Source organism: Erythrolamprus reginae, chromosome Z (assembly GCF_031021105.1).
Source record: "Erythrolamprus reginae isolate rEryReg1 chromosome Z, rEryReg1.hap1, whole genome shotgun sequence".
NCBI lineage: Eukaryota > Metazoa > Chordata > Lepidosauria > Squamata > Dipsadidae > Erythrolamprus > Erythrolamprus reginae.
In genome coordinates this window covers 48,061,578-48,087,731 of record NC_091963.1, presented here as the reverse complement: position 1 = coordinate 48,087,731, position 26,154 = coordinate 48,061,578, and the positions used below count along the sequence as shown (strand labels likewise).

General features: G+C 42.9%; 1 protein-coding gene across 2 annotated transcripts in view; it reads left to right on the top strand.

Moving 5' to 3' along the window:
• HACL1 (2-hydroxyacyl-CoA lyase 1) overlaps positions 1-26,154 on the top strand; it is a 37,963-nt gene that overhangs the window by 297 nt on the left and 11,512 nt on the right. Inside the window, exons 2-8 of one of the 2 annotated variants that reach the window (XM_070729323.1) lie at positions 1,117-1,221; positions 4,873-4,913; positions 9,467-9,547; positions 11,448-11,520; positions 16,191-16,268; positions 21,159-21,253; positions 24,879-24,991. In XM_070729323.1, coding sequence (XP_070585424.1) covers positions 1,117-1,221; positions 4,873-4,913; positions 9,467-9,547; positions 11,448-11,520; positions 16,191-16,268; positions 21,159-21,253; positions 24,879-24,991 — 586 coding nt within the window. Of the gene's footprint in view, positions 1-1,116; positions 1,222-4,872; positions 4,919-9,466; positions 9,548-11,447; positions 11,521-16,190; positions 16,269-21,158; positions 21,254-24,878; positions 24,992-26,154 lie in introns of those variants that run through there. The other variant, XM_070729324.1, reaches the window with a different exon arrangement.

The following is a 26,154-nucleotide window of genomic DNA, read 5'->3' as shown; positions in this document are numbered from 1 at the left end:
AAAAACAGATTACCTCTGACGCGTTTTGTTTAACCACGGTTTACTTATAAACCGCAATAGAGTATAGTCATACACTGTACAGGATCAATACAAAGAAAGCATATTATGTTTCTTGTGCGAATCAGGACGTAGCGCTATTAATCTTAATTAAATAGCACGAAAGAGACAGAAGATTCGCTATAAAACATCCACGTAAACTTTGGTGATGCATCTGCGAAGGCAGAAGTCGTACATTTGGTGATTATTAGGAAATTTGCAAGGAAATTACATAGTATTCACCTGCACCTATTCTAGAAATATAGTGCACCAGAGTGCCTTCCGTCCCTTCCTAATGTTTCTCTCTTACTAGTATTATGTATATAAATATTGTTATACCTTTGTATACCACCAATACATACTTGATAAAACAAGCAAAAATAAATAAATAGAAAGCTCTAAATAAATAAATAAATAAATAGAAAGCTCTAAATATGAGATATTCACATATACATATGTGTTATAAATAGGTTACTCACAGTGGGAACCTATGAATTTGCTTAAAGGCAAATTCTATTCTGATTAAAACAAAGCCTTACACACATTTTCAGTCTCGGTGCTGAATAGATGCAAGAAAAGAGCATTGTGGGAGAATGGGTTCTTTTGAATTACAGACTCATTTTGTGATTAATAAGATATATCTCAATGTAATTGACCTTATAAAAATCCAATAATTTTAATATGCCAGTAAGAATTAAAGTTTAGAGAGTGGAGATGACAGTACATGGAGTCAGTAGAATATAAGAAAAAGAACTCTAGAATATAACAAAACACAGAGACTTGCAAAAATAGAATGACTGGCAAAACAAAACAAAATGCAAAAATAGTTTCAATATTTATAGGCTTCTTGAGTGCAATACCAAAATGCCTGGAGCACCATTTCAACACCATGGTTGCTGGCAAAACAGTCACTGGGAATAGCTTACACAAATTCTAATTTTGCTTTTTGCATAAAGCCAAGCTCACTGCTCTTGATATTGTCAGATTATATAAAATTCCAAATGGGGGTAGGGATGAGACATTAAAGATAGTTGGTTAAATTAAATAGATGCATTAAAATAAAATATTTATTTATTTCAGGAAATTGAATATATGTTTGGCATTGTTGGTATTCCTATAACAGAAGTAGCAATTGCTGCACAAGCAAGTGGAATTAAATATATAGGAATGCGCAATGAACAAGCTGTAAGTATTTCTTGGGTTAATTAAGGTTTCTGCTTGCTTAGTAACTATTCAATACTAAAAGCTCATTTACTGTAATCTGACAGATACTGATAGCACAGATGCAAACACATATTTATTGTTGAGTTAACATAGAAAGATGGTAATTTCACATTTGTATTCTATATTTTGTTTTGTATTCTCTGGAATTAGTGAAATGGTAGTCTAATGTGCCTCACAGGGTTGTTGTCATAAGGAAAACAGAAGTACTGTACAGTATTATGTAAGTACTGTACTTTATTTACCTTGACTCAAACAAAAATAAACCAGAATGAAAATCAGCTAAATCTGGATAGGACAGTGCAAAAAGAAGCAGGGATTAGATTGAAAGTATTCATGTTGTTGAGGAAAGAAACAAAACAAAAAGTAGCAAGAAGAAAAAAAGCCCATGTTCAATTAAAAGTGTAAAATATGCTTTATATACGTGATGGCAAAAAAAGTGCCCGACAAACTATCAGAGCGTTTGACTTGCTTTATGAAATATAATTGAATAATATTTCAAAGATAGTAAAATATTTAATTACACAGTACTTTGGTATATAGAATTATGAATTAATGTGAATTATTTGCAGTTTCACAAATTATATCTGACAGATACTGATAGCATAGATGCAAACACATATTTATTGCTGAATTGCCTTTTTCTAAGATCCCAGGAAAGATGAGGCAACTGGGTGGGAGGAGAGGGGTTCAGGGGAAATTATGGCATTTGCATGATACTTTTGTACAAATTCTGCAACCTATGTACTTGCATCAGACTTCAGGATGCAAGTGTATAAGGGCAGAATTTGCATGAAAATTGCTTACATGCAGGGGTAGGCTGCTAGCCGGAACGCTAAATTGGGCTCACCGCTGCAGCTCTTGAGTGCTAGCGGGGCCAGCACGATTTTGCTTCTGCACCTGTGTAGGTAGCAAAATCGTTCACGGAGCCACAGGTGCACCCGTGTTTAGCCGAGGTGTTTTTGCTTCGTACATCCCGAAACATGGGCGCACCTGCGGCTCAATGCGTGATTCTGCTACCTACACAGGTGCAGAAGCAAAATCATGCTGGTCCCGCTAGCATTCGCGAGCTGCAGCGGTGAGCCCAATTTAGTGTTCCGGCTAGCAGCCCACCCCTGCTTACATGTCATAATTGCTGCAGATGTCACCTTAAAAAAGCACAGTCCAACACATTCACTTGGTCAAGCCTGAATAATCAGAATTTGACTTAATATGTTATTCTCTCATTATATAAAAATAAATGATATAGCATTCTGTCTCATGCAGTTTTTTTTTACATATTTTCTTTGCCTGATTGAATACTAGTTGTAGAAACTATTCTGCAGCAGAAGAGCACACCTTAATACTGACTATTTTTAATATTGAACTATTTATGTCAGTTACATTTTATATTACTGAAATTTATCATCAAGAATTAAAGTTTCATAATTTGTTTATAAAGAAAAAAAATAATGACAAACCAGTGTTTTTTATACTAAGTGCTTAAAATTATTGGTGGGAGAAAAACTGGCAAAAGAAAGATGGGTGGGGGAGAGGGGGGGAGAGAAACTACAGTTACAGCTCTGAAGTATAGGATCCAACAAAATCAGCAAGGTGCCATCAAATAAGCTTCAATTATTTTGTAATAATTGCACTATCTTTAATAATTTTGTTACAATTAAACAACCTTTAAAGATTTTGTTATAACATATTTTTCGGTGTATAAGACGCTGCCTATCGTCGTCTGCAGCCCTAACTACCCCACATTTTGCCGGGAAGAATCACAAATTCAGCAGCTGTCAGTTAGGGTTGCAGAGGAGGATAGGCAGCGTCTTCTACCCTCCCCCAAAAGACCCTCAATGCTGTGTTTTTACAAGCGCTGAGCTTCTCCGTTTAAAGGGGAAGTGTGGTAAAAAAGCCCATTTTATTTGCAGAATGGCCTCCGGCAGACCCCTAAAAAGATAAAATCCATTTATGTGTATGTGTGAATACGAATCATCCAAATCTGCTTGGAGGGAAAAGTTCCATATGGGCGAAGGCCAGGCCAATTCATCTGCTTGCTGTTTGTGCCTCGGCGGCATCCTTACATCAAACCCTGCGCGGGAAATAGCCCGAGGAGATAAGCTGTCGCAGCAGCGGCGGTCAGCAGCAGCGGCAGCAGCCTTCCTGTAGTCTGGCGGTGGCGGCTTCTTGCGCAGTTTGACAGAAGCGACCGGCGCTATCTGCCAAACCGCGTGAAAAGCTGCTATCGGAATGCTGCTGTCGCCACTGCTGACCACCACCCAACTCTCCCCCACGCAACATTTGTTGTATAAGATGCACCCACTTTTTGTAATTAAATAAGCATGTTAAATAGGTGCATTTCATATTAATAAAATAATTATTTCACAAATGTATTTAGCTTTAAAAAAATATTGTTAGTGGTCTGCAGGACTTAAGAATTATGGTCTATAGGATTTAAAAATATGAATTTGGTGGTCCGCGGGATTTAAAATTATGACCTCAGTGGTCCCTAAGATTCAAAGGTTTGGGGAACCCTACTATAAAAGACATTCAGATATGTCCTATTATTTTGCTATGTAATTTCCAGCCTGATCAAAGTAACCATAAGCCTCCAAAATGACTGTAGTTAAAATTTATAATAAAATAATTGTTGTTTATTAACTATTTAGGTAGTCCAAACCCCAAAAGCAAATTTCATTTTCATCCAACCATCCCCAACTCCAAGCATGAAGAATAGCAGTTTTTTTCCCTAGTGACATGCAATCGTATGAAATTTTAATTCCATTTTTGAGATGTTTGAGAGCACCAGATTAGGAAAGACTGCTTTAATTTGGACAGATGGAAGATGTCAAATCCTTTTTGAAGAAGATTTCTTCTATATTTTATATGAATTTATATATGTAATTATAATTACAGATATTTAATTACAATTAAATAATTATAATAATTGCAATATTTTCAGTTTGGAGCCTGTGAACCAGGTTTTGAATGGAAAATATTCCATTAAAAACTTTCATTTAAAGTTATCAATATGAACCTCAAGATGAGTTCATTTGTTATTTTTTTTTGTTCCCACTGCCAAATTAAAAAGCTGTCACAGTCTTTGAATTGGCACAAAGTAATATCAACACAGAAGGACTAATTATTGAAAATAACAGTGGTGAGAAAGAGGCAACTGAGGTCTGAAATCAGATTTCAATGTCCATTCTTAAAATAGGCACAGCTTCTATGTATACAGAACAGCAGTCTTGTCAATAGGCAAGCTTTCGGTTTATAGATTATGCAAAACATCTGAAGGATTTCTTTGTAATGTAATGTAAAGGGCATTATTATGCACCTTGATTGAAGTTTTGAGTCAACTGAAGCCTCTGAAGGGATTGGTATGGATATTAGATTTAGCCAGGTCATCTCTGAACACATAACTACTTCTCTTCAGTAGTAGACACTGGAGAATTGTTAGTCACTTTATACAACATAGAGACAATTTGGAAAGACTCTTGAAAAAGTTGCCTCAAATCTTTTGAAGGGAGGATGCTTAATTTGTGCCAGGCTTTCAAAGACTTTGCTGAGCCTTACAAAATTGTTTTGATCTACTACTACTTCAGATTTTAATTAATGTTTCATTTTCAATAGGCCTCTTACGCAGCTTCTGCTGTGGGGTATCTGACAGGCCGGTAAGGTGACTATAAAAATTATTCTCATTGGATTATAAGACTTTGATATAATAGTATTTCAAAATTTTGAGTTCATCTAAGCTTTTTGTAGTGTATGCAGCAGTGTTTCTACTAGTCCCACTAACACATTCAGTTTTCTATTACTGAGGATAAGTGCATAATAAATAAAAATTGAAAATTGAAAATATGCTGAACTTGCTTAACATTTGTACTACTCTGACCTGTGAATGATTTCGTTTACGTTTAAATCTACACTGATCTCTCGATTAGCGCGGGGGTTACGTTCCAAGACCTCCCGCGCTAATCGATTTCCGCGTTATAGTGGTGCGGAAGTAAAAAACACCATCTGCGCATGCGCGCCATTTTTTTCATGGCCGCACATGCGCAGATGGTGGAGTTTGCGTGTGGGCAGCGGGGAAGACCAAGGGAAGGTTCCTTCAGCCGCCCAGCAGCTGATCTGCTCCGCAGCGCGGAAGCAGCGAGGAGCCGAAGATGGGGTTTCCCCGTTGCCCAGGCAAAGGGGAAACCCCATCTTCGGCTCCTCGCTGCTGCCGCACTGCGGAGCGGATCAGGTGTTGGGCGGCTGAAGGAACCTTCCCTTGGTCTTCCCGCCGCCCAGGCAAAGGGGAAACCCCAAGATCGCTTGCCGCTTGCCGCTTGCCGTATTGCAGCTTGGAGCCTTGCTTCGCCTCCTTCGCTGCAATACGGCAAGCGGCAAGCGATCTTGGGGTTTCCCCTTTGCCTGGGCGGCGCTGGGGCCATGCGGAGCCGCTCATCTAGGGCGTGGACCGGCAAGGTGCCCTCCGCTCTCTCTCTTTCTCTCCCTGTTACCGGTGTGGTATAAGAGAGAGAAAGAAAGAGAAAGGAGGGCGACTTGCCAGTCCACGCCCCCCTGGATGAGCGGCCCCGCATGGCCCCAGCGCCAGACTCCGCCGTTGCCTCCGCCCTTGTTCGGCTCTGCAGCTGAGAGGCCACGTCCACCCCCTCCTCGGTGTCCCTGGCACCCAGCGTCCCCACGCCGCCTCCACCTCCTGGTAATGCGCCCGACCTCTGCCTCTCTCTTTCTCTCTCATATACCACGCCGGCAACAGGGAGAGAAAGAGAGAGAGAACTAGCGCGGACTTATTTTTTAATTAATATTTTTTGAAAAACCGCGTTGCAGCGTTTCGCGCTAATCGAGACCGTGCTAATCGAGGGATCACTGTATTTTAGATTTTATGATTGTAAACAGCATTGTAGATGAACATGTGATAACCTTCCTTTCAGTCCAGTTTTCTTATTTATTTTCTATTTAGTTCATATATTACAATGTTTTGACCTTCCCTCTTTGTACTGAGGACAGAAAGTAGGTTTAAAATACAGTAATACCTCATGATACGAACTTAATTGGTGCAAGGAGGAGGTTCGTAAGACGAAAGGTTCGTAAGACGAAACATTGTTTCCCATAGGAAACAATGTAAAGTCTATTAATCCGTGCAACAACAACAAACCCCCCCCCCCAAAAAACGCTGCCGCCCGGCTGTCACCTTTTAAAACAACCGGGGGGGGGGGGCAGCAGCTGCCACAGCCGCCGGCTTCCCTGCCGCTCGCCCGCCCAGGATGCTGACCTGCTGCCTCACGGGGAAGCCGGGCAAGAGCGATCTTCTGCCCGCCATGGGCGAGCGGCGGGGAGTCGCCCATGGCCGGCAGAAGATCGCTCTTGCCCGGTTTCACCGCGAGGCATCAGGTCAGCAAGAGCGATCTTCTGCCGGCCATTGGCGATTCCCCGCCGCTCGCCCATGGCCGGCAGGAGATCGCTCTTGCCCGGCTTCCCCGCGAGGTTCCCCCCCCCACCGCCGCCGCCCGCTGGCTGCGAGCGCTCTGCCAGGCGGCCAAGAAGCATTCAGGGCGAAGTGACGTGGAGGAATGGGGAGCTGAAACCAGGCAGTTTCAGCTTTCCATCCCTTCACGTCACTTCGCCGCTAAATCGTGTGGCAGCAAACATGCTTTGGGGTTTTGGCTGGGGGGGAGGGAGTTAGGAAGGTCCTACTTCTCCCCCCAGCCAAAACCCCAAAGCCTGTTTACTGACACACGATTTAGCCAGGACAGGAGCGAAGTTTGGGTTTGGCGTTGGGCTTCGGGAGATGGCTGGGAAGACGCGCGGCTCTTTTAAAAGGTCACAGCCGGGCTGGGGGGCTTCCCAGCAACCCCCCCAGCCCGGCTGTGACCTTTTAAAACGGCCGCGCGGCTTCCCAGCCATCTCCCGAAGCCCAACGCCAAACCCAAACTTCCGCGTTTGGCATTTGGAGGCTGCTGGAAAGCCCCCCCAGCCCGGCTGTCACCTTTTAAAACAGCCACGCGGCTTTCCAGCGGCCTCCAAACGCATTGTTCTCCGGACCCCGCCCGCTCAGCTCGGCTGCTGGATTCAAAGTGCTGAGGTGGGGGGGGGCTGTCGGGACAAGGAGCGAGGGGGCTGCGAAGGGGCGCGCGCGGCAGAGCTCCGGCGGAGGAGCCGCGCACAAAGGCTGAGGCGAGGCTGAGCAGGAGGCGAAGCCAACCAGCGAGGCGGTGGGCTGGGAGCCGCAGGCGAAAGGAGCTCGGGCATTGTTCTCCGGACCCCGCCCGCAGCCTGGAGAGGGAAAGGGACGCCGCGGGGCTGAGCGGGCGGGGTCCGGAGAACAATGCCTGGCGCCGCGCTCCGATGCCCGAGCTCCTTTCGCCTGCGGCTCCCAGCCCACCGCCTCGCTGGTTGGCTTCTCCTCCTGCTCAGCCTCGCCTCAGCCTTTGTGCGCGGCTTGTCCCGACAGGCCCCCACCCCAGCACTTTGAATCCCGCCGCTTCTGCTGGATACGGGCGGTGGGTTGGACGAGCGGCGCGGAAGCCAGGGGCTGTGGCAGCTCGCCCCGCCCACCGCCCGTATCCAGCAGAAGCGGCAGGATTCAAAGTGCTGGGATGGGGGGTGTCCCGACAGTCCCCATCCCAGCACTTTGAATCCAGCAGCTTCTGCTGAAGACGGGCGGCGCGGAAGCCAGGGGCTGTGGCAGCTCGCCCCGCCCACCGCCCGTATCCAGCAGAAGTGGCAGGATTCAAAGTGCTGAGATGGGGGGTGTCCCGACAGTCCCCCACCCCAGCACTTTGAATCCAGCAGCTTCTGCTGAAGACGGGCGGCGCGGAAGCCAGGGGCTGTGGCAGCTCGCCCCGCCCACCGCCCGTATCCAGCAGAAGCGGCAGGATTCAAAGTGCTGAGATGGGGAGTGTCCCGACAGTCCCCCACCCCAGCACTTTGAATCCAGCAGCTTCTGCTGAAGACGGGCGGCGCGGAAGCCAGGGGCTGTGGCAGCTCGCCCCGCCCACCGCCCGTATCCAGCAGAAGCGGCAGGATTCAAAGTGCTGAGATGGGGAGTGTCCCGACAGTCCCCCACCCCAGCACTTTGAATCCAGCAGCTTCTGCTGAAGACGGGCGGCGCGGAAGCCAGGGGCTGTGGCAGCTCGCCCCGCCCACCGCCCGTATCCAGCAGAAGCGGCAGGATTCAAAGTGCTGAGATGGGGGGTGTCCTGACAGTCCCCCACCCCAGCACTTTGAATCCAGCAGCTTCTGCTGAATACAGGCGGTGGGTGGGACGGGCGGCGCGGAAGCCAGGGGCTGTGGCAGCTCGCCCCGCCCACCGCCCGTATCCAGCAGAAGCGGCGGGATTCAAAGTGCTGGGATGGGGGGGTGTCCCGACAGGCCCCCACCCCAGCACTTTGAATCCAGCAGCTTCTGATGAATACGGGCGGTGGGTGGGACGGGCGGCGCGGAAGCCAGGGGCTGTGGCAGCTCGCCTTGCCCACCGCCCGTATCCAGCAGAAGCGGCGGGATTCAAAGTGCTGGGGTGGGGGGTGTCCCAGACCTGCTGCCTTTTCCCGTGCCCACCGCCGGCCCGATCCTGCGCCTCCTGCTTCCCCCCCCTGCTAAAAATACAAAGGGGTCTCCGGCGGCAGACCGTCTTTGTGTTTTTCACTGGAAGGGGGGAGCAGGAGGACCTTCCTGACTCCCTCCCCCAGCGCCGGACCTCCTGCCCTCCCTCCCAGCCAAAAAACCAAAGCGGCCTCCCGAACGTTTTCAATCTTACGAACCTGCCGCCGCCGCCGAGAAGCCCCGCCGCCCGGCTGTCACCTTTAAAACAGCTGGGGGGCTTCCCAGCAGCCTCCCGAAGCCGAACGCCAAACCCGAACTTCCTTCTTCGGCTTCCGGGAGGCTGCTGGGAAGCCCCCCGGCTGTTTTAAAAGGTGACAGCTGGGCTGCGGGGCTTCCCATCAGCCTCCCGAACGCCGAACCCAGAAGTTCGGGTTTGGCATTCGTAAGACGAAAAAAGTTCGTAAGAAGAGGCAAAAATTTTCTGAACCCCGGGTTCGTATCTCGGGTTGTTTGTAAGACGAGGGGTTCGTATCTTGAGGTACCACTGTACTCCAGTCAAATAAAAATGAAAAATTTGCCTCACTTTCAAATTAGTCCTTCAGAAATGTTTGTGTATGGTGCCTCTAAAGTAATTTTTCTCTTCAAAAACCTCAGCAGGTTTTCTTTCTGTTTTTAGGCCTGGAGTATGTCTTGTTGTTTCTGGTCCTGGTCTTGTAAATGCTCTGACTGGAATGGCAAATGCAAACATGAATTGCTGGTAATAAATCTGTATTTTCTCTTCTATTTTCAAATAGAGTGGTACCTCTACTTACGAACTTAATTTGTTCCGTGACCAGGTTCTTAAGTAGAAAAGTTTGTAAGAAGAAGCAATTTTCCCCATAGGAATCAACGTAAAAGCAAATAATGCATGCAATTCGGGAAACCACAGGGAGGATGGAGGCCCTGTTTCCTCCCAGGAGATTCCTAGAGAGGCCCCATGGAGGCTTCTCCGTCTTTTCCAGCTCTGTTTCCTCCTAGGAGATTCCTAGAGAGACCCCATAGAGGCTTCTCCCTGCCTTTTCCAGCCCTGTTTCCTCCCAGGAGATTCCTAGAGAGGCCCCACAGAGGCTTCTCCCCGCCTTTTCCAGTTACAGTTTCGGAGGCTCGGGTTCTTGAGAAGAGACAAAAAAATCTTGAACACCTGGTTCTTATCTAGAAAAGTTTGTAAGTAGAGGCGTACTTAGGCAGAGGTACGACTGTATACATATTCGAATGCTATTTATCAGGAAAGCAGATAATCATATCACATCCTCATTACTACACCCCATTTCATCTCCCATTTAATTCAGTTTTAAGTAGATCACATCTACATAGGGGAAAACACAAATATGACATTTTTATCCCAAGAAGGGTTGTCTTAATGTACTTTAATTCATTGTGTTTCCCATTTCAGTGAGTAGTCTCTATGGTCTAATGATGCTGGGGCTTACAAACATTGGAAGATTGGTGAAGATTACCAAATCGATATTGCATACAAATTTCTATGTTTTTGTAGCAGACCTTTATTAACTTTACATAGCATATAACCTTCACTTGATTTTGAGAACTTGATTGGAGCACTTGGTGCTTCTTTAAAAAATAGTCATTTTTGATAACTGTCAAATTATCTGATAGAAGCATAATGATGTTTGCTTTAAGATAAAGGTAGTGGTTCCCTTACTATACAATTGCACTCATTTCAAATGATAACAAGATCATGCTCAAAACCTGCAAACTACGCTTCAGCAATATGTGAACCAAGAGCTAGCAGAAGTATAACCTGCGTTTCAAAGAAACAGAGAATCAAATTGCCAACATTTGCTGGATTTATTTATTTATTAGATTTCTATGCCATCCTTCTTGAGGTGACTCAGATGGAGAAAGCAAGCAAATTCCAGAAAACATTTGCTATTTTTACATTAAAGCCTTTGAATTGTATCGATCACAATAAAGTGGGCAAATTTTAAAGATAAGGAGACAGACCACCTGTCTCCTGAGAAATCTGTATGTAAAAAAACCAAGACATGGAATAATTGATTAGTTCAAAATAATTAAAGGGGTACAACAAGGTTGTATATTGCCACTCTACTTATTTAATTTATATGCAGAACACATTATTCAAAAAGCTGCACTAAATGAATCAGAAGCAAGAATTAACATTGGTGGGAGAAATATTAGAGCAAAAGTTGACTTGAAACTCAACATACAAAAAAATAACATGGCATCCAGCATCATCATTGGCAAATAGAAGGAGAAGAAATGGAAGCAGTGACATATTCTATTTGCTTAGCTCCAAATTAATGCATATTGTGATTGCAGTCATGAAATTAAAATATACCTGCTCCTTGGGAGGAAAGCTTTGATAAACTTAGACAGTTGTAGCATACAACAAACTAGTGAAGCAATATTTAAATCCTCCCCCACCCCACCCTTACTTTCTTCTTTTTGAATAGATGAAAGTTGCCAAAAGACTTGATAGAACTGATGAAACCAATTCTTACAACATCTTGCCCAGGCAATAAGATACCAGTGTTAATCAAATGTTAAAGCAAGTAGTACTTAGGAATATATAGCCTAAATAGTCCACAAGTTGCTTATTTAAGAATTAAGGAATTAAACTTTTGTTTAATTTTTTTTAGGCCATTGATTGTCATTGGAGGCTCCTCTGACAGAAATCAAGAGACTATGGGAGCTTTTCAAGAATTTCCACAGGTGCACATTTCTACTGCTTTTTTGGGGGGGGGGGTGGGGGTAAAAGAATACCTGGATATTTTAGAAACCCATCTTCCAACTTTCTCAACCTTGACTATTTTAGGAAAGTTAACTTCAAATTCCAGAAAATTCTAGAGTTGAAAGCAAACACATTTTAAAGTTCCCAAAGTTGAGAAACTGTACCTGATGCTCTTTAGATTGTTCTTATACCATATATTCCTCACAGATAATTTCATATTTCAATTATTGATAAGCCTAAAAAATTTTAAAAGTCCAGATTAAATTGAATAATCTTTCCTTTCTCCTGTTTTTACTTATAAGAATATACTCTCTGAATATACTCTGAATATTTTAATTTATATTAAAATCAATGTTCACCAACACCAGCAGATCTTTGCAATCTGCAACTACTTGATTCTTTAAAAAACTTTGCTTTTGTTCTGTTTATTTTTAACGTAAATTTAAAATTACATTACATTAATGTAATGCAAATATAAAAGACAGCTCTTTTGCCTATTCTTTTCTGGTATATTTTGCTACATTATAGTGCTTTCTGATCTATTATTTCATTTCTTCATTCATAAGAACTCAAGTTGAGCATAATTAATATTATTTATTATTAGAGTTGAAAGGGACCGTCAGGTCATCAAGTCCAACCCCCTGCCCGAGCAGGAAATCCTATAGCACCCCAGTCAAATGGCAGTCCAATCTCCTCTTCAAAATGTCCAGAATTGGGGAGTTCACAACCTCCACAGGCAGGCTGTTCCACTGGTTGATTGCTCTGACCATCAGGAAGTTCTTCCTTATTTCCAGGTTGAATCTCTCCTTGGTTAGCTTCCAGCCGTTGTTTCTCATCTGGCCCTCTGGTGGCCTGGAAAATAGAGTGACCCCCTCCTCTCCCTGGCAACCCCTCAAATACCTGTATACTGCTATCATGTCCCCCCGGCCCTCCTTTTCTCTAGGCTATCCATGCCAGTTCCCTCAATCTCTCTTCATAAGTCTTGGTTTCTGTTCTGTCTGGGTTCCCCCAGACCTCAACACCAACTGGAAAAAACAGCCAGACACTCTGGTAAAAGCAAAAGTACTTTATAGCTGGAAAAAATAAACACAGAGGAAAACCTGTTCTTCCCAACAGACAGGCTATAATACTTTACAGCAGAGTCCTGATGTCCAGACAATACAGCAAGCTTCTTGCTGGCACACCCACCCCAAGGTTTCAGTAGTCAAAGGCACAAACCAGGATTCCAAGACGCCAAAGTTCACAGCCAGGTCCCAAGACTCTCAAAGATAAAACTCCACAAGCCAGGAAGGGTGGATCTGCCTTTTAGCCTTTCCAAAGAGCACCACACCCAAACCCAGCTGTTGCCTCTTTAATGCTGAAAGTACCTAGCCAATTGGTCCCTTCGCTGTGTAGCTCTTCTCTGTCGCAGATCAATTATGGCTTGTGCATTTTCCTCTAAGGAATCCAGGCTGCTTGCTGGGGAGAGCTCCCTCTGGGGGGACTCTGGCTGTCCTCCCTCTTCTTCAGCCTGGGATTCCTCCTCCTCGTCTGCCTGCACCTCCTGTTCCTCATCCTCTCCCTCTGAGCTGGAAACCGACAGAAGATCAGCCGTTCCCTGAGGGGCCTCAGACGGAACCACAACAGATTTCTAGTCAATCATGTTGGTTGCTTTTTTCTGCACCTTCTGCAGAGTTTCAATATCTCTTTTGAAGTGTGGTGACAAGAACTGAATGCAGTACTCCAGATGTGGTCTGACCAGGGTATAGTAGAGTGGTATTAATACCTCCCTGGTCTTGGAGTGTATTCCCTTGTCGATGCAGTTTAGGATTGTGTTGGCTTTTTTAGCCGCTGCAGCACATTGCTGGCTCATGTTTAGTTGATTATCCACCAAGACTCCGAGATCTCTTTCACAGTCACTACTGCTAAGTGGGGTTTCTCCCAGGCTGTATGTGTATCTAGTTTTCTTTTTATCTAGGTGAAGGACTTTGCTCTTCTCGACGTTGAACAGCATTTTGTTAGTATGAGCCCACAGTGATAATCTATCTAGGTCTTTCTGTATTTTGAGCCTATTCTCTAGTGTGTTGGCTACCGCCGCCAGCTTGGTGTCATCTGCAAATTTGATTAGTTCCTCTTCTATTACTTCATCTAGGTCATTGATGAAAATGTTGAAGAGCACAGGGCCCAGTACAGAACCTTGTGGTACCCCACTGCCTACCCTCTTCCATGTGGATTTGGAGCCATTGAGGATGACTTGTTGGGTGCGGTTGGTCAGCCAACTGTTTATCCATCTCCATGTGTTATAATCTACCTCATATTTTTCTAATTTGTGGATTAGGAGATTTTGGTCAACTTTATCAAAAGTTTTGCTGAAGTCCAAGTATATGAGGTTTACGTTGCGTTGGTCTACTGATTTGGTTATGGTGTTGAAGAATGATATGAGATTGGTTTGGCTGTTGGATATTATCTTGCTTGCTTCTAGGTAGTGGCAAAGCTGTTTTTTTTATTATTTTCTGCAGTATTTTTCCAGGTATAGAAGTCAGACTTATTGGTCTGTAGTTGCCTGGGTCAGTCTTTTTACCTTTTTTGTGGATGGGGACTACATCAGCTCGTTTCCAGTATTCCGGTAGGTCTCCAGTGGTCCAGGATTTTTGGTAGATGAGGAGAAGTGGTTCCACTCTGGTGTCTGCCAGTTCTTTTAGGACTATGAGGTGAAGTCCGTCTGGTCCTGGTGATTTGTACTCATTGAGCCCCTTATTGTGTTTTTATCTGTGTTGAGTTCGGTTCCAGGGCTGTTTATTGCAATTGAGTTGCAGGTTGATTGGTTGGTAGTTCCTTTTTGTGTGAAGACTGATGCAAAGCAGGCAGTGAGCACCTGTGCTTTATCTCTGTTGTCTGTGATTTCATTACCATCTTCATTTTTTTGTCTAGTGACTGTTTCCTTGATTTTCTTCTTGTTGTTTTATGTGCTGGAAGAAGATTTTTGTGTTGTTATTGACTTCCATGGCAAGGTATTGTTTGTGTTGGGCCTTTGCTGTTCTTATTTTTTGCTTGCAGGTTCTGGCTGTTTGCTGAAATTCCGCCTTGGTTATGTGTCCTTCTTTCCATTTTTTGTATTTGGCCTTTTTTTCTTTAATGTCTGCGAGGACTTTGTTTAGCCATGCTTGTTTCTTTTTAGTTTTCCTCTTTTTCTTTTTCATGTGGATTGTATTGTTTTGGGCATCTATGATTGTGTTTTTTAGGGCTTCCCAGGCTTCCTGTGTGGATTTACCCTTTAGAAGTTCCTTCTAGGGAATTTTTTCCAGGTTTGCTCTGAAGTCCCCTTTTCTGAAGTCTGGGATCATAGTGGTGTTGAGTACAGCAATTAATGATTGCATTATATTGAATTTTAGGATGACATGGTAACTCTCACCCAATATTAATAGACTATATATCCTGAAAGCCAGTTGGTATAAAGGCATTGGGCTAAAACTGGGATGCTGAGTTTTAGGTCTGCGTTAGAGTGACTGGACCAGGAAAACTGCAGGGATTTAGTCTTGTGATCATCAGCAACAGATAATCAATTTATCTTCCCCTCCAAAAAATCAATATTAAGCAGATATACTCCTAGCTTTTTGCTTCTCTCATTCAAACCTTAAGTTTCCCCTGGAACAGTTTTAGAATATTGCCAGAGGAGCCTTTTGGTGGTGGTTAGGGAGGCTTTGGCAACCCAGGGCGAACAAAGCATTTTCCTTTCTCTGGCCGCTTCAAAAGGGAATAAACCTCAGCCAGCGCCCAGAGAAAAGAAATGCTCCCTTCACTCTGGGCATCCCAGAGCAAATGGAGCATTTTCCTTTCTCTGGGTGCTGCCTCAAAGTCCCTCCTTTTTTTTTTTTAAGCCTTAAAGTTTTGGATTTTTTTTATTCCCCTCACCTCACCTTCTTCCTTCAGCAGTGACAGTCCCCCTCCTTTTATTAATTAATTATTGATTGATTGATTGATTTGATTTGTATGCCGCCCCTCTCCGAAGGCTTCTTCCTCCTTCTCCCCACCCAAATTCCGAGCTTTTATTTCTTTCCTAATGGGTTGCATGCATTATTTGCTTTTACATTGATTCCTATGGAAAAAAATTGCTTGTACTTAAGAACATTTCTACTTAAGAACCGGGTCACGGAACGAATTAAGTTCTGAAGTAGAGGTACCACTGTAATCTGTTGTCTTTTGCCCCACATATGACCAAATGCTATTAAATTTATTTGTTCAATTTGCATGCATGCTTGTTCCATCTTTTTGGATTATATGAGTTCATTTCCTAATTTTTCAAATAATCAAAACTTTTGAAATGGCAATGCTGTTGCAAATCATAACCTTTTGTATTAAGAGCAGTTATTATGCAATCAATCAATGTGAAAGTCTTTATAAAAAGTTTTTTTTGCAGATGATTATGATAGAATAATTGTTTGTAATCCTTGCATTATCTGGAATTAACTAATCGTTGTGATATCTTTAAATAGGACCTTCATGTTCATTTCTAGTGTATTTCTGCAAAGCATTTGCGGTAGTGCCCTGCTTTTCATTAATATTTTTGTGGAAGTGGAATGTGAAACGGATTATTAGACTGATCAAATCCTGTTGTAAAATAATCTTGTTATTTTAAAAATAATAATACAGTATATGTTTTGTTTGTTTTCAGGTTGAAGCATGTAGACTTTTTAGCAAATTTTCTGTCAGACCAAACAGTCTAGAAGCTATTCCTGCAGTTATCGAGAAGGTAAAAGATAACAAGTAGCAATACTTAATTGTCATGTAGTTCAGTGGGACACAAATAGGACTTACTTACTTACTTACTTACTTACTTACTTACTTACTTACTTACTTACTTACTTACTTACTTACTTACTTATTTACTTATTTATTAGATTTGTATGCCGCCCCTCTCCGTAGACTCGGGGCGGCTCACAACAATAACAAGAACAATGTAAAAAACAAATCTAATAATTTAAAAAACACTAAAAACCCCATTATTAAAAGCAAACACACACACAAACATTCCATGTATAAACTGTATAGGCCCGGGGGAGATGTGTCAATTCCCCCATGCCTGACGGCAGAGATGGGTTTTAAGAACTTTACGAAAGGCAAGGAGGGTGGGGGCAGTTCTAATCTCCGGGGGGAGCTGGTTCCAGAGGGTCGGGGCCGCCACAGAGAAGGCTCTTCTCCTGGGTCCCGCTAAACGACATTGTTTAGTCGACGGGACCCGGAGAAGGCCAACTTTGTGGGACCTAACCGGTCGCTGGGATTCGTGCAGCAGAAGGCGGTCCCGGAGGTATTCTGGTCCGATGCCATGAAGGGCTTTATAGGTCATAACCAACACTTTGAATTGTGCCCGGAAATTGATCGGCAACCAATGCAGACTGCGGAGTGTTGGTGTGACATGGGCATATCTTGGAAAGCCCATGATTGCTCTCGCAGCTGCATTCTGCACGATCTGAAGTTTCCGAACACTTTTCAAAGGTAGCCCCATGTAGAGAGCATTACAGTAGTCGAACCTCGAGGTGATGAGGGCATGAGTGACTGTGAGCAGTGAGTCCCGGTCCAGATAGGGCCGCAACTGGTGCACCAGGCGAACCTGGGCAAAGGCCCCCCTCGCCACAGCTGAAAGATGTTTCTCTAATGTGAGCTGTGGATCGAGGAGAATGCCCAAGTTGCGGACCCTCTCTGAAGGGGTCAATAATTCCCCCCCCCCAGGGTTATGGACGGACAGATGGAATTGTCCCTGGCAGGCAGGACCCACAGCCACTCCGTCTTATCCGGGTTGAGTTTGAATCTGTTGACACCCATCCAGATCCCAACAGCCTCCAGGCACCGGCACATCACTTCCACTGCTTTGTTGACTGGACATGGGGTGGAGATGTACAACTGGGTATCATCCGCATACTGATGATACCTTACCCCATGCCCTTGGATGATCTCATCCAGCGGTTTCATGTAGATATTAAATAGCAGGGGGGAGAGGACCGACCCCTGAGGCACCCCACAAGGGAGAAACCTAGAGGTTGACCTCTGACCCCCCACTAACACCGACTACGACCGACCAGAGAGGTAGGAGGAGAACCACTGGAGAACAGTGCCTCCCACTCCCAACCCCTCCAGCCGGCGCAGAAGGATACCATGGTCAATGGTATCGAAAGCCGCTGAGAGGTCAAGAAGCACCAGGACAGAGGACAAGCCCCTGTCCCGGGCCCCCCAGAGATCATCCATCAACGCGACCAAAGCAGTTTCCGTGCTGTAGCCCAGCCTGAATCCTGACTGTTGAGGGCCTAGATAATCAGCTTCTTCCAAGGACCGTTGGAGCTGAAGTGCCACCACCTTCTCAACAACCTTCCCCATAAAGGGAAGGTTGGAGACTGGACGGTAGTTATTGAGTACGGCTGGGTCCAGGGAAGGCTTCTTGAGGAGGGGGCGTACGAGCGCCTCTTTATAGGATGATGGAAAGGATCCCCTCCCCAAGGAAGCGTTGACAATCTCCTGGACCCAGCTCCGTGTCACCTCCCTGCTGGCCGAAACCAGCCAGGAGGGACATGGATCCAGTAAACAGGTGGCGGAACTCACAGCTCCAATGGCCTTGTCCACTTCATCAGGTGTCACCAGATCAAACTCTTCCCAGACAGGTGAACAAGTACGTGCCCCAGTCACCTCGACTGACTTGTTGTCAGTCGACTCTGTATTCCAATTGGAGTCGAGGTCCACTCGTATCCGAGCGATTTTATCAGCGAAAAACGTGTTAAATTCCTCGGCACTACTTTGCAAGGGCTCCCCAACTCCCCCCTGGTTAAGAAGGGAGCGGGTCACCCTAAACAGAGCGGCCGGGCGGGATTCCGCTGATGTAGTCAAGGCGGCATGATACACGCATCTTGCCGCCTTGACCGCCACTTTGTAAGTCTTAATAAAAGCTCTTACAAGTGTTCGATCAGATTCGGACTTACTCTTCCTCCATCGCTTCTCTAGACATCTCTTCTGGCGTTTCAACTCCCGGAGCTCCTCGTTGTACCATGGAGCTCTACGGGGTCTAGTGCTGCGGAGAGGTCGCAACGGCGCAATCCGGTCGAGAGCCTCCGCTGCAGCCTTGTTCCAAGCCTCAGCAAGAGACTCCACCGAACTGTGGATGAGTGCATCTGGAATAACTCCAAGTGCCTTCTGAAAACCTTCTGGATCCATCAGGCGCCTGGGGCGGAACATCTTAATCGGTTCCGCCTCCCTGCGGGGAAGGATTGGAGCCAGGAAGTCCAGCCATAATAGAAAATGGTCTGACCATGACAAAGGCAACACATCTAAGCCCCTTAGTCTCAGACCATTACTCAATTGCTCAGAGAGGAATACCATGTCGGTTGTGTGTCCTCCCTCGTGGGTTGGACCCTGTACTACTTGGGTCAGGTCCATGGCTGTCATGGTGGCCATGAACTCCTGTGCTAACCCAGAGGTTTCGCCGAGCGACGGCAGGTTAAGATCCCCCAAGACTATAAGGTTGGGGAATCCCACCGCCAGCCCGGCTACCTCCTCAAGCAGCACAGGCAGAGCTGTTGACACGCAGCTGGGAGGCAGGTACGTGAGTAACAAGCCCACCTGAACCCCTAAGTCCAACTTCACAAGGAGGGACTCACAACCCGCAATCTCTGGAGCAACGAGTCTATGTAGGCGCAGGCTCTCCCTGGCTATAATAGCCACTCCTCCCCCCCCCTTCTCTGGGGTCGCAGTTGATGCCATACCTGAAACCCAGCTGGGCAAATTTCAGAGAGAGGAACTCCTCCCTCTGGGCCCAGCCAAGTCTCAGTCACACATGCCAGGTCGGCCTCCTCATCCAGAATCAAATCCCGGATGAGGAGAGCTTTATTTACCACCGACCTGGCATTGAGTAGCAGCAACCTGAGCCCAGGGCCAGAATTTCTGGACTTGATTTCATGTGTCTTGTGTTGCCTGAATAAATAAATAGTTCAGTTATTTATATTTTATATATCATCTAACTTTAGAAAATGGCCAGTACCTTTAAAACTGTTAATATTATATGTTAATATTATTTCATAAATATGTTAGCTGTATAATTTTATACAGTGTGATTATATATATACAATATAATGTTGGTAATAATTTATATACACACACACTTTTAGTTTATAATATATAATTGATTGACAAAATTACCACCAGTCAATTGCTAAAGGCAGCTTTACTGGAACAGCTTACATTTTGCAGTACCGTATTAACTTTAACATTATCAAACAGCATCTAGCTATCTCAGGTCCTTAAGAAGAATTCAATATATGGATAAAAAATTAAAATCCAGTTAAACATCTGATTGATTTCACCCAACCATGATAATGGCATAAACCAGCAGTGCTTGTCCCAGTGGTTATTAGAAGCTTAGAAAAACTGTACATTGACAAAATTTCTAACTGTCAATTACAGAAGACCATAAAACATCCTTATAGAGTGGAACCTCGGCTAACGACCACAATCCATTCTGGAAAGTTGGTCATGTTCAGTATCCAAAACAATTTTCCTCATAAGAAATAAAGGAAATAGATTTACAGTAATTGGTTCCCAGCCTCTGTTGACTCACTATTTCCTTTATTTCTTATGGGGAAAATTGATCCCTCGTTTATCGCGGGTGTTCTGTTTGCAATAAAGGATTTTTTTCTCTCTCCCCCCCACACACATTGTCCCTCATTCCCCCCTCCTTACCTCCTTACCTCCTTACCTCTTGTCTCTCTGTCTTCGTCTCTCTCTGTCTGGGGATCTTCACCATGGGCTCCCAGAGGCTACGCTCCGCATCCAGCAGCAAAGCGTCGCTTTGGCTATGACGAGGCAGGCACTGAGTTAGCTGGTCCTAGTGGCAGCAACTGCTGAGGCGGCTCCGGCAGCTTCCCTTCGAGGAGCAGCAGTGCCAAGAATGTCATGTCCATGCCCCCCCCCCCGCCGCCACCACCACTGTCCTTGAAGAGAAGCCACCGGAGCTGCCTCAGCAGATGCCGCCATCGCTGGGACCAGCTAACTCAGCGCCTGCCTTGTCATAGCCAAAGCGACGCTTTGTTGTTGGGTGTAACATTTCGAATAACAACCAAAAATTTCTGTGGCTGTTCAGTATCCGAATTTTTGTTCGGTATTCGGTGCAAATTTTTAACAAAATTTTTGGTTGTTATCCAAAATGTTTTCTATCCAAAGCGTTCGCTAACTGAGGTTCCACTGTATTAGGCTCCAGGAGTCTTTAAATGTGCCTGTAGTTTCATTTACATTTTGAGGAGGAAGTCACTGCTGAAGCATGACTATGCTGCTATGCACAACCCCAAGATACAAAAGACTTTCTACAGGAAAAAAAACACACCCATTTTCAAGGAATATCTATCTAGGAATCATGTTTGTTGTAGAATTTAGCCAGAGATTTTGATTGATGACTCCAAATGTATTTGTTCATAGAACTAAATAAATCATGGATATGCTTATTTACAGACTGAATCCAACAGTAGTTCATCCTTCAGATATTTATTTTGTCTATTGTTTACTTAATGCCTTTTTTTATCAATAAGAGATGGTATAATTAAAGATAAAATAAAATTCTTACGATTACTCCCATGTTTTTACCTACCAATTTCTCTAATCAATCTAGGCTGTCAGAACCAGTATTTATGGACGCCCAGGTGTCTGCTATATTGATATACCTGGAGACTTTGTAAATATGACAGTGAAGAAAAGCTCTGTCAAGTGAGTTATTACCGTTATAAATAGAAAGTTATTTCTACCGATAATAATGTACATAATAATGTATTTTTACTATATTTGTGGCTTCTCATGGGACTCTTAATAAAGGTAATTTTTTAGTTTTTTATTTTTCTGCACCTTAAAACATACATAAATGAAAAAACATATATCGTCATAATCATATCTAAGAATACGTAAGTGTATCTATATTTTAACGGCAAATATATCTAAAAATATTTTACATAATAAATTCAGTATTCAAGTTGTGTCTAAAGACAAAAAAAGACTAAATCAGTCTAGAGCAGGGGTCCCCAAACTTTTTACACAGGGGGCCAGTTCACTGTCCCTTGGACTGTTGGAGGGCTGGACTATAAAAAAAAAACTATGAACAAATTCCTATGCACACTGCACATACCTTGTTTTAAAGTAAAAAACAAAATGGGAACGTACTATTTAGAGGGGGGAGAAGGTCTGAAATTCATATATGTTTATGTTTTGTTTTTAATTTTCTTTTGTTGACATCTGATTTGTTATACAAGGTTTTCTTGGCTTATGAAAAATGTATAAAGAAAGAAGGAAGCAATTTGGCATAATGGTTAATAAGTTAGAAATATAATTGGTGTTGCACTTTTTGAAGGAACATTAAGGAGGAAATTTAATTAAAAGAAAATGAATGTAACTGGATGACAAAATTAGAAAAAAAACCGTTTGCAACTTTTTTGATGATTGATATTAGTTACTAACAAAATACTATATTTTATTCATGGAAAATTAGATGGTACACTGTGTTGTTTGAATGTATGTTGAGAGAATTTTTTTTAAAAAGTACCCCCCACCCAAAACAGTCCTTCCTTCCTCTGTCCCTCCATTCATTTCATTCTTCCTTCCTTCCTTCCTTCCTCTCCACTTCTCCTTCCCTCCCTCTTTCCCTTTTCTTTCTTTCTTTCTCTCTTTTCCCTGTGCTCTTGTCACTCACCGACGGGCCGGATAAATGGCCTCAGTGGGCCGCATGTGGCCTGCGGGCCGTAGTTTGGGGACCGCTAGTCTAGAGTGAAGAAAAGAATGGAAAAAAGATCAGAATAAAAGATTAATTCAAAATACACATTTTTCAACTTCTAATAACCATTTTTTAGATCTTAATTCCTTCAAATCTGTGTTACATAGTTTATCAAATGCTGCCACCATTTCTGTTTTTTGTCATCTAGGTTTTTACATATTTCTTTCTAATTCCTTTAAATTGCTTTCAGAATACTTATAAATTTAATCATTTTCCTTTTCAATCCATTCATAAAATTTCCCCAAAATTTTATAAAATTCTATATCTTCTATGTCTTTAATTTTCATAGTAAGCTTATTCATTTCAGCACAATCTATATCTTCCTTAGTACTTCTCTATCTGTTGGTATTCTACTCAATTTCCAATTCTGTGCAAACACACAATTCTAGCTACAGTTAAAATGTGAACAATTAAATTTATTTCTTCTTTATTAAAATTATTAGGCAAAATACCTAATAAAAATATTTCCGGTCTTAACTCAGTATTCTGTTTCACAATTTTCTCAATCAAGATCTGAATTCTATCCAATAACTTTTAGCTTATGTACAAGTCCACCACATGTGATAAAAGGAACCCGGTGTATGGATACATTTTCAACATTTCATTTTCAACATTTCATCAATTTATCTTTAAACATTTTTGCTGTTGTCTCTGGTTATATATGCAATCTATAAAACATCTTATATATGTTTTCTTTAAATGTTGACATTATCATTCTTTTCCCATAATTGTTGCAATTCATCCCTGTCTATTGGGTGACCTATATATCTCATCCATCTTATAGTCACTTTCACCTGTTCAAATTCTAGACAACAAATAATTATAAATTTTCTTTATCAGCTTTTCATCTGCCCCAAATAAGATTACATCTAATTATCTTTTCCAAATTAATTCCTTCTGTTTTAATATCTTTTTCAAATCTTGCTTGTAACTGTGCAATCAATAGCAGTCCAGTTTTATACTTGGTTTTTCTAATTCTGTTGCTGATTTTAACTTATTTGCCTGCAATATTATGTCCTTGTAGCATGGTATATGACTCCAATTTATTCTACTGGGGTGTGTCAAAATTTCTAATGTTGATATCCATATGGTATTTTTGAATAATGTTTACTTTTTAATTTTTCCCAAACTGCTAAGAATGAATTTCTTATAGAAATAGCTGTGTATTTTATGTCCTCCATACTACTCAAGAGTGTCATCCAATTTGTAAATCATGTCCTTCTAATATTAATAATGTTTTATTTCAAAGCAAAATCCATTCCTAATGCATATCGTTGCTGCTGCTTGGTAGTGTAGTTTCCAAATAGGAAGCCCTATTTCTCTTTTTTTCTCCCTATTTCATTTCTCTTTTTTTCTCCCCTTTTTTCTCTTATTTCTCTCTCTCTCTCTCTCTCTCTCTCCCTTTGATTTCTGTTTTTCTCTTCCCTCTCCTTTTCCTTCTCTCCCCTTCTCTCTCATTTGTTTTTTCTTCCCCTCCCTCGTTCTTTTCATCATTTTCTCAGCCCCCTTCTCTTTTCCCCTCTCTGCCTCTGTGTCTCTGGGAACAGCCAGCAGCCTACCTCACTTCTGAGCTTATCCTCCGGTTTCATGCAGAACTTCCCGGTTTTACAGCCAGGCGAGCACAACCGATTCCTCTCCTGGTTCCCTCTTTCACCCTCTCTCTTCTCTCCCCGCAGAGGACTCACCCGACAAGCCTCCACCCTCCAACCCCGGACTCTCATTCAGTCCCCATTCTGAAAACAGGAGCCGGCAACTCATAGTGTGTGTGTGTGTGTGTGTGTATGTTGTGTCCGGCTTGGTTTTCGGCAGACCTTCTGTTACCTCGGCCTTGGAGGTGCCACAGTTAGCGGGCGCGAAGACTCATTGCCTCCTCCGAGCGCAATCCCCACCTCCTCCCTCAGGGCTGCCTCAGGGTGAACTTCTGCACCTTGCCATGAGCCTCTGTGGTGGGGGGAGAAGGCTGACCACCAGTATTTCCCCACAGGGTGCCGATGCCGTTATTGTGCACACGACATTCAGAGGAGGAAAAACCTTTGCAGGCGGAAGACTTCCTCACACTTTCCTTGCCACTCCCCCACCGACTCCACGCCCGGCTCCCCTGCGCAGCCTTGGAAAAGACTGCTTGGGTGGTTGTGGGCGGGCCAGTCACAAACAGCAGGCGGGCCAGATGCGGCCCATGGGCCGCCCCTTGCCAGGTCTGTTATAGTCTGATAGTCTGAAAAATACAGTATATATTGTCTGATTTTTCTCTTGAAATTCTTTTGAGCTCTTACTGATTTTTGATTTTGTAGCTATAAGAGGGTGTTGCTCTTTGACTCTTAGGAATTATTTTAGTCGGGCCTATCAAAATGAGTGGAAGGGGCAATCTAATTGTCAGGATATTTCCATTCATTATAACAAAATAGCTCCATAATAAGGCAGTGTTTCATTTTGGTGGGAATGCAATATGTTCATATTAGTTGCTCCTCATAATAATAGTCTGAAATGATAATATACAAATTAAATAGTTGCTTATTTACTGTTTTTTTATTCCAGTCTTTTGTAAGGATTAGTTTTTATTCTGTCTTGCAGGTACGTTGACTGCTGTCCAGCACCTCCTATCAGTATGGCTGAAGAGATGACCATTTCTAAAGCAGTTTCATTTATTTTACATTCCAAGAAACCACTTTTAATTATTGGCAAAGGTAATTCTCTTTCAGTTCTTTCAAAACAAACAAACATCTTATTCCATAGAAACTGCAAAATATAATAATTGAAATGTTTTTTTCCTTGTCATATTTATAAAATAAGTAAATTTTTGTCTGTTGAAATTAAAATATCCCAGGGATTTGTTTTGATTTTGCCTATTAAGCAAAATAAAATAATTTTCTCTGACAATATTTGGTCGCTGGTGTTTTATGTAAAGTAAAAATCTTATTTTTTAAGAAATGTTTTTTAAAAATTATATTAACTCTGAATGTGACGATAATGCAGAGTTTTCACCAGAGTGGAAGGGAAGTAAAATACAGTGTTCCCTCGATTTTCGCGGGTTTGAACTTCGCGGAACGTCTATACCACGGTTTTTCAAAAATATTAATTAAAAAATACTTCGCGGTTTTTCCCCCTATACCACGGTTTTTCCCGCCTGATGACATCATATGTCATTGTCAAACTTTCATCTGCCTTTAAAAAACATTTTTTTAAAATAAACTTTAATAAATAAACATGGTGAGTAATAATCTAAATGGTTGCTAAGGGAATGGGAAATTGCAATTTAGGGGTTTAAAGTGTTACGGGAAGGCTTGGGATACTGTTTATAGCCAAAAATAGTGTATTTACTTCCGCATCTCTACTTCGCGGAAATTCGACTTTCGCGGGCAATCTCGGAACGCATCCCCCGCGAAAATCGAGGGAACACTGTATATACTTTTTAAGCAGGATTGCCTTAAAATTGAATTGTTAAATTTTCTAGGGAGCAACATGCCTGTTTTAGAATTTTATTTAGAGGAAGGAAAATATTGTAAATATTGTAAACCTTATTGTCCAATCTAGGCAGTATAATTGAGGGAGACGGCAAAAAGTGGATCTTGACATAGAATTGACATTTATTACACCTCTGCAGAGACTATTAGACAACTGCCTTGCTATAAAATGATGCTAGATGAATTTATAATTTATAATTTAAAATCTTTAATTAGGTCTTGCTCAAATTATATAGATTTTTCTTTTGAATTCTTACATGTTGTCAAATCAGAAGTTTTGATTGTAATAAAAAAATATAGTTCAGTTTTAATTAAAAACTCTAGTCATTATTGGGAAATAAGTCATTTTTGGATTCCCAATAAAATATTGTCAACTTTTAAGATCT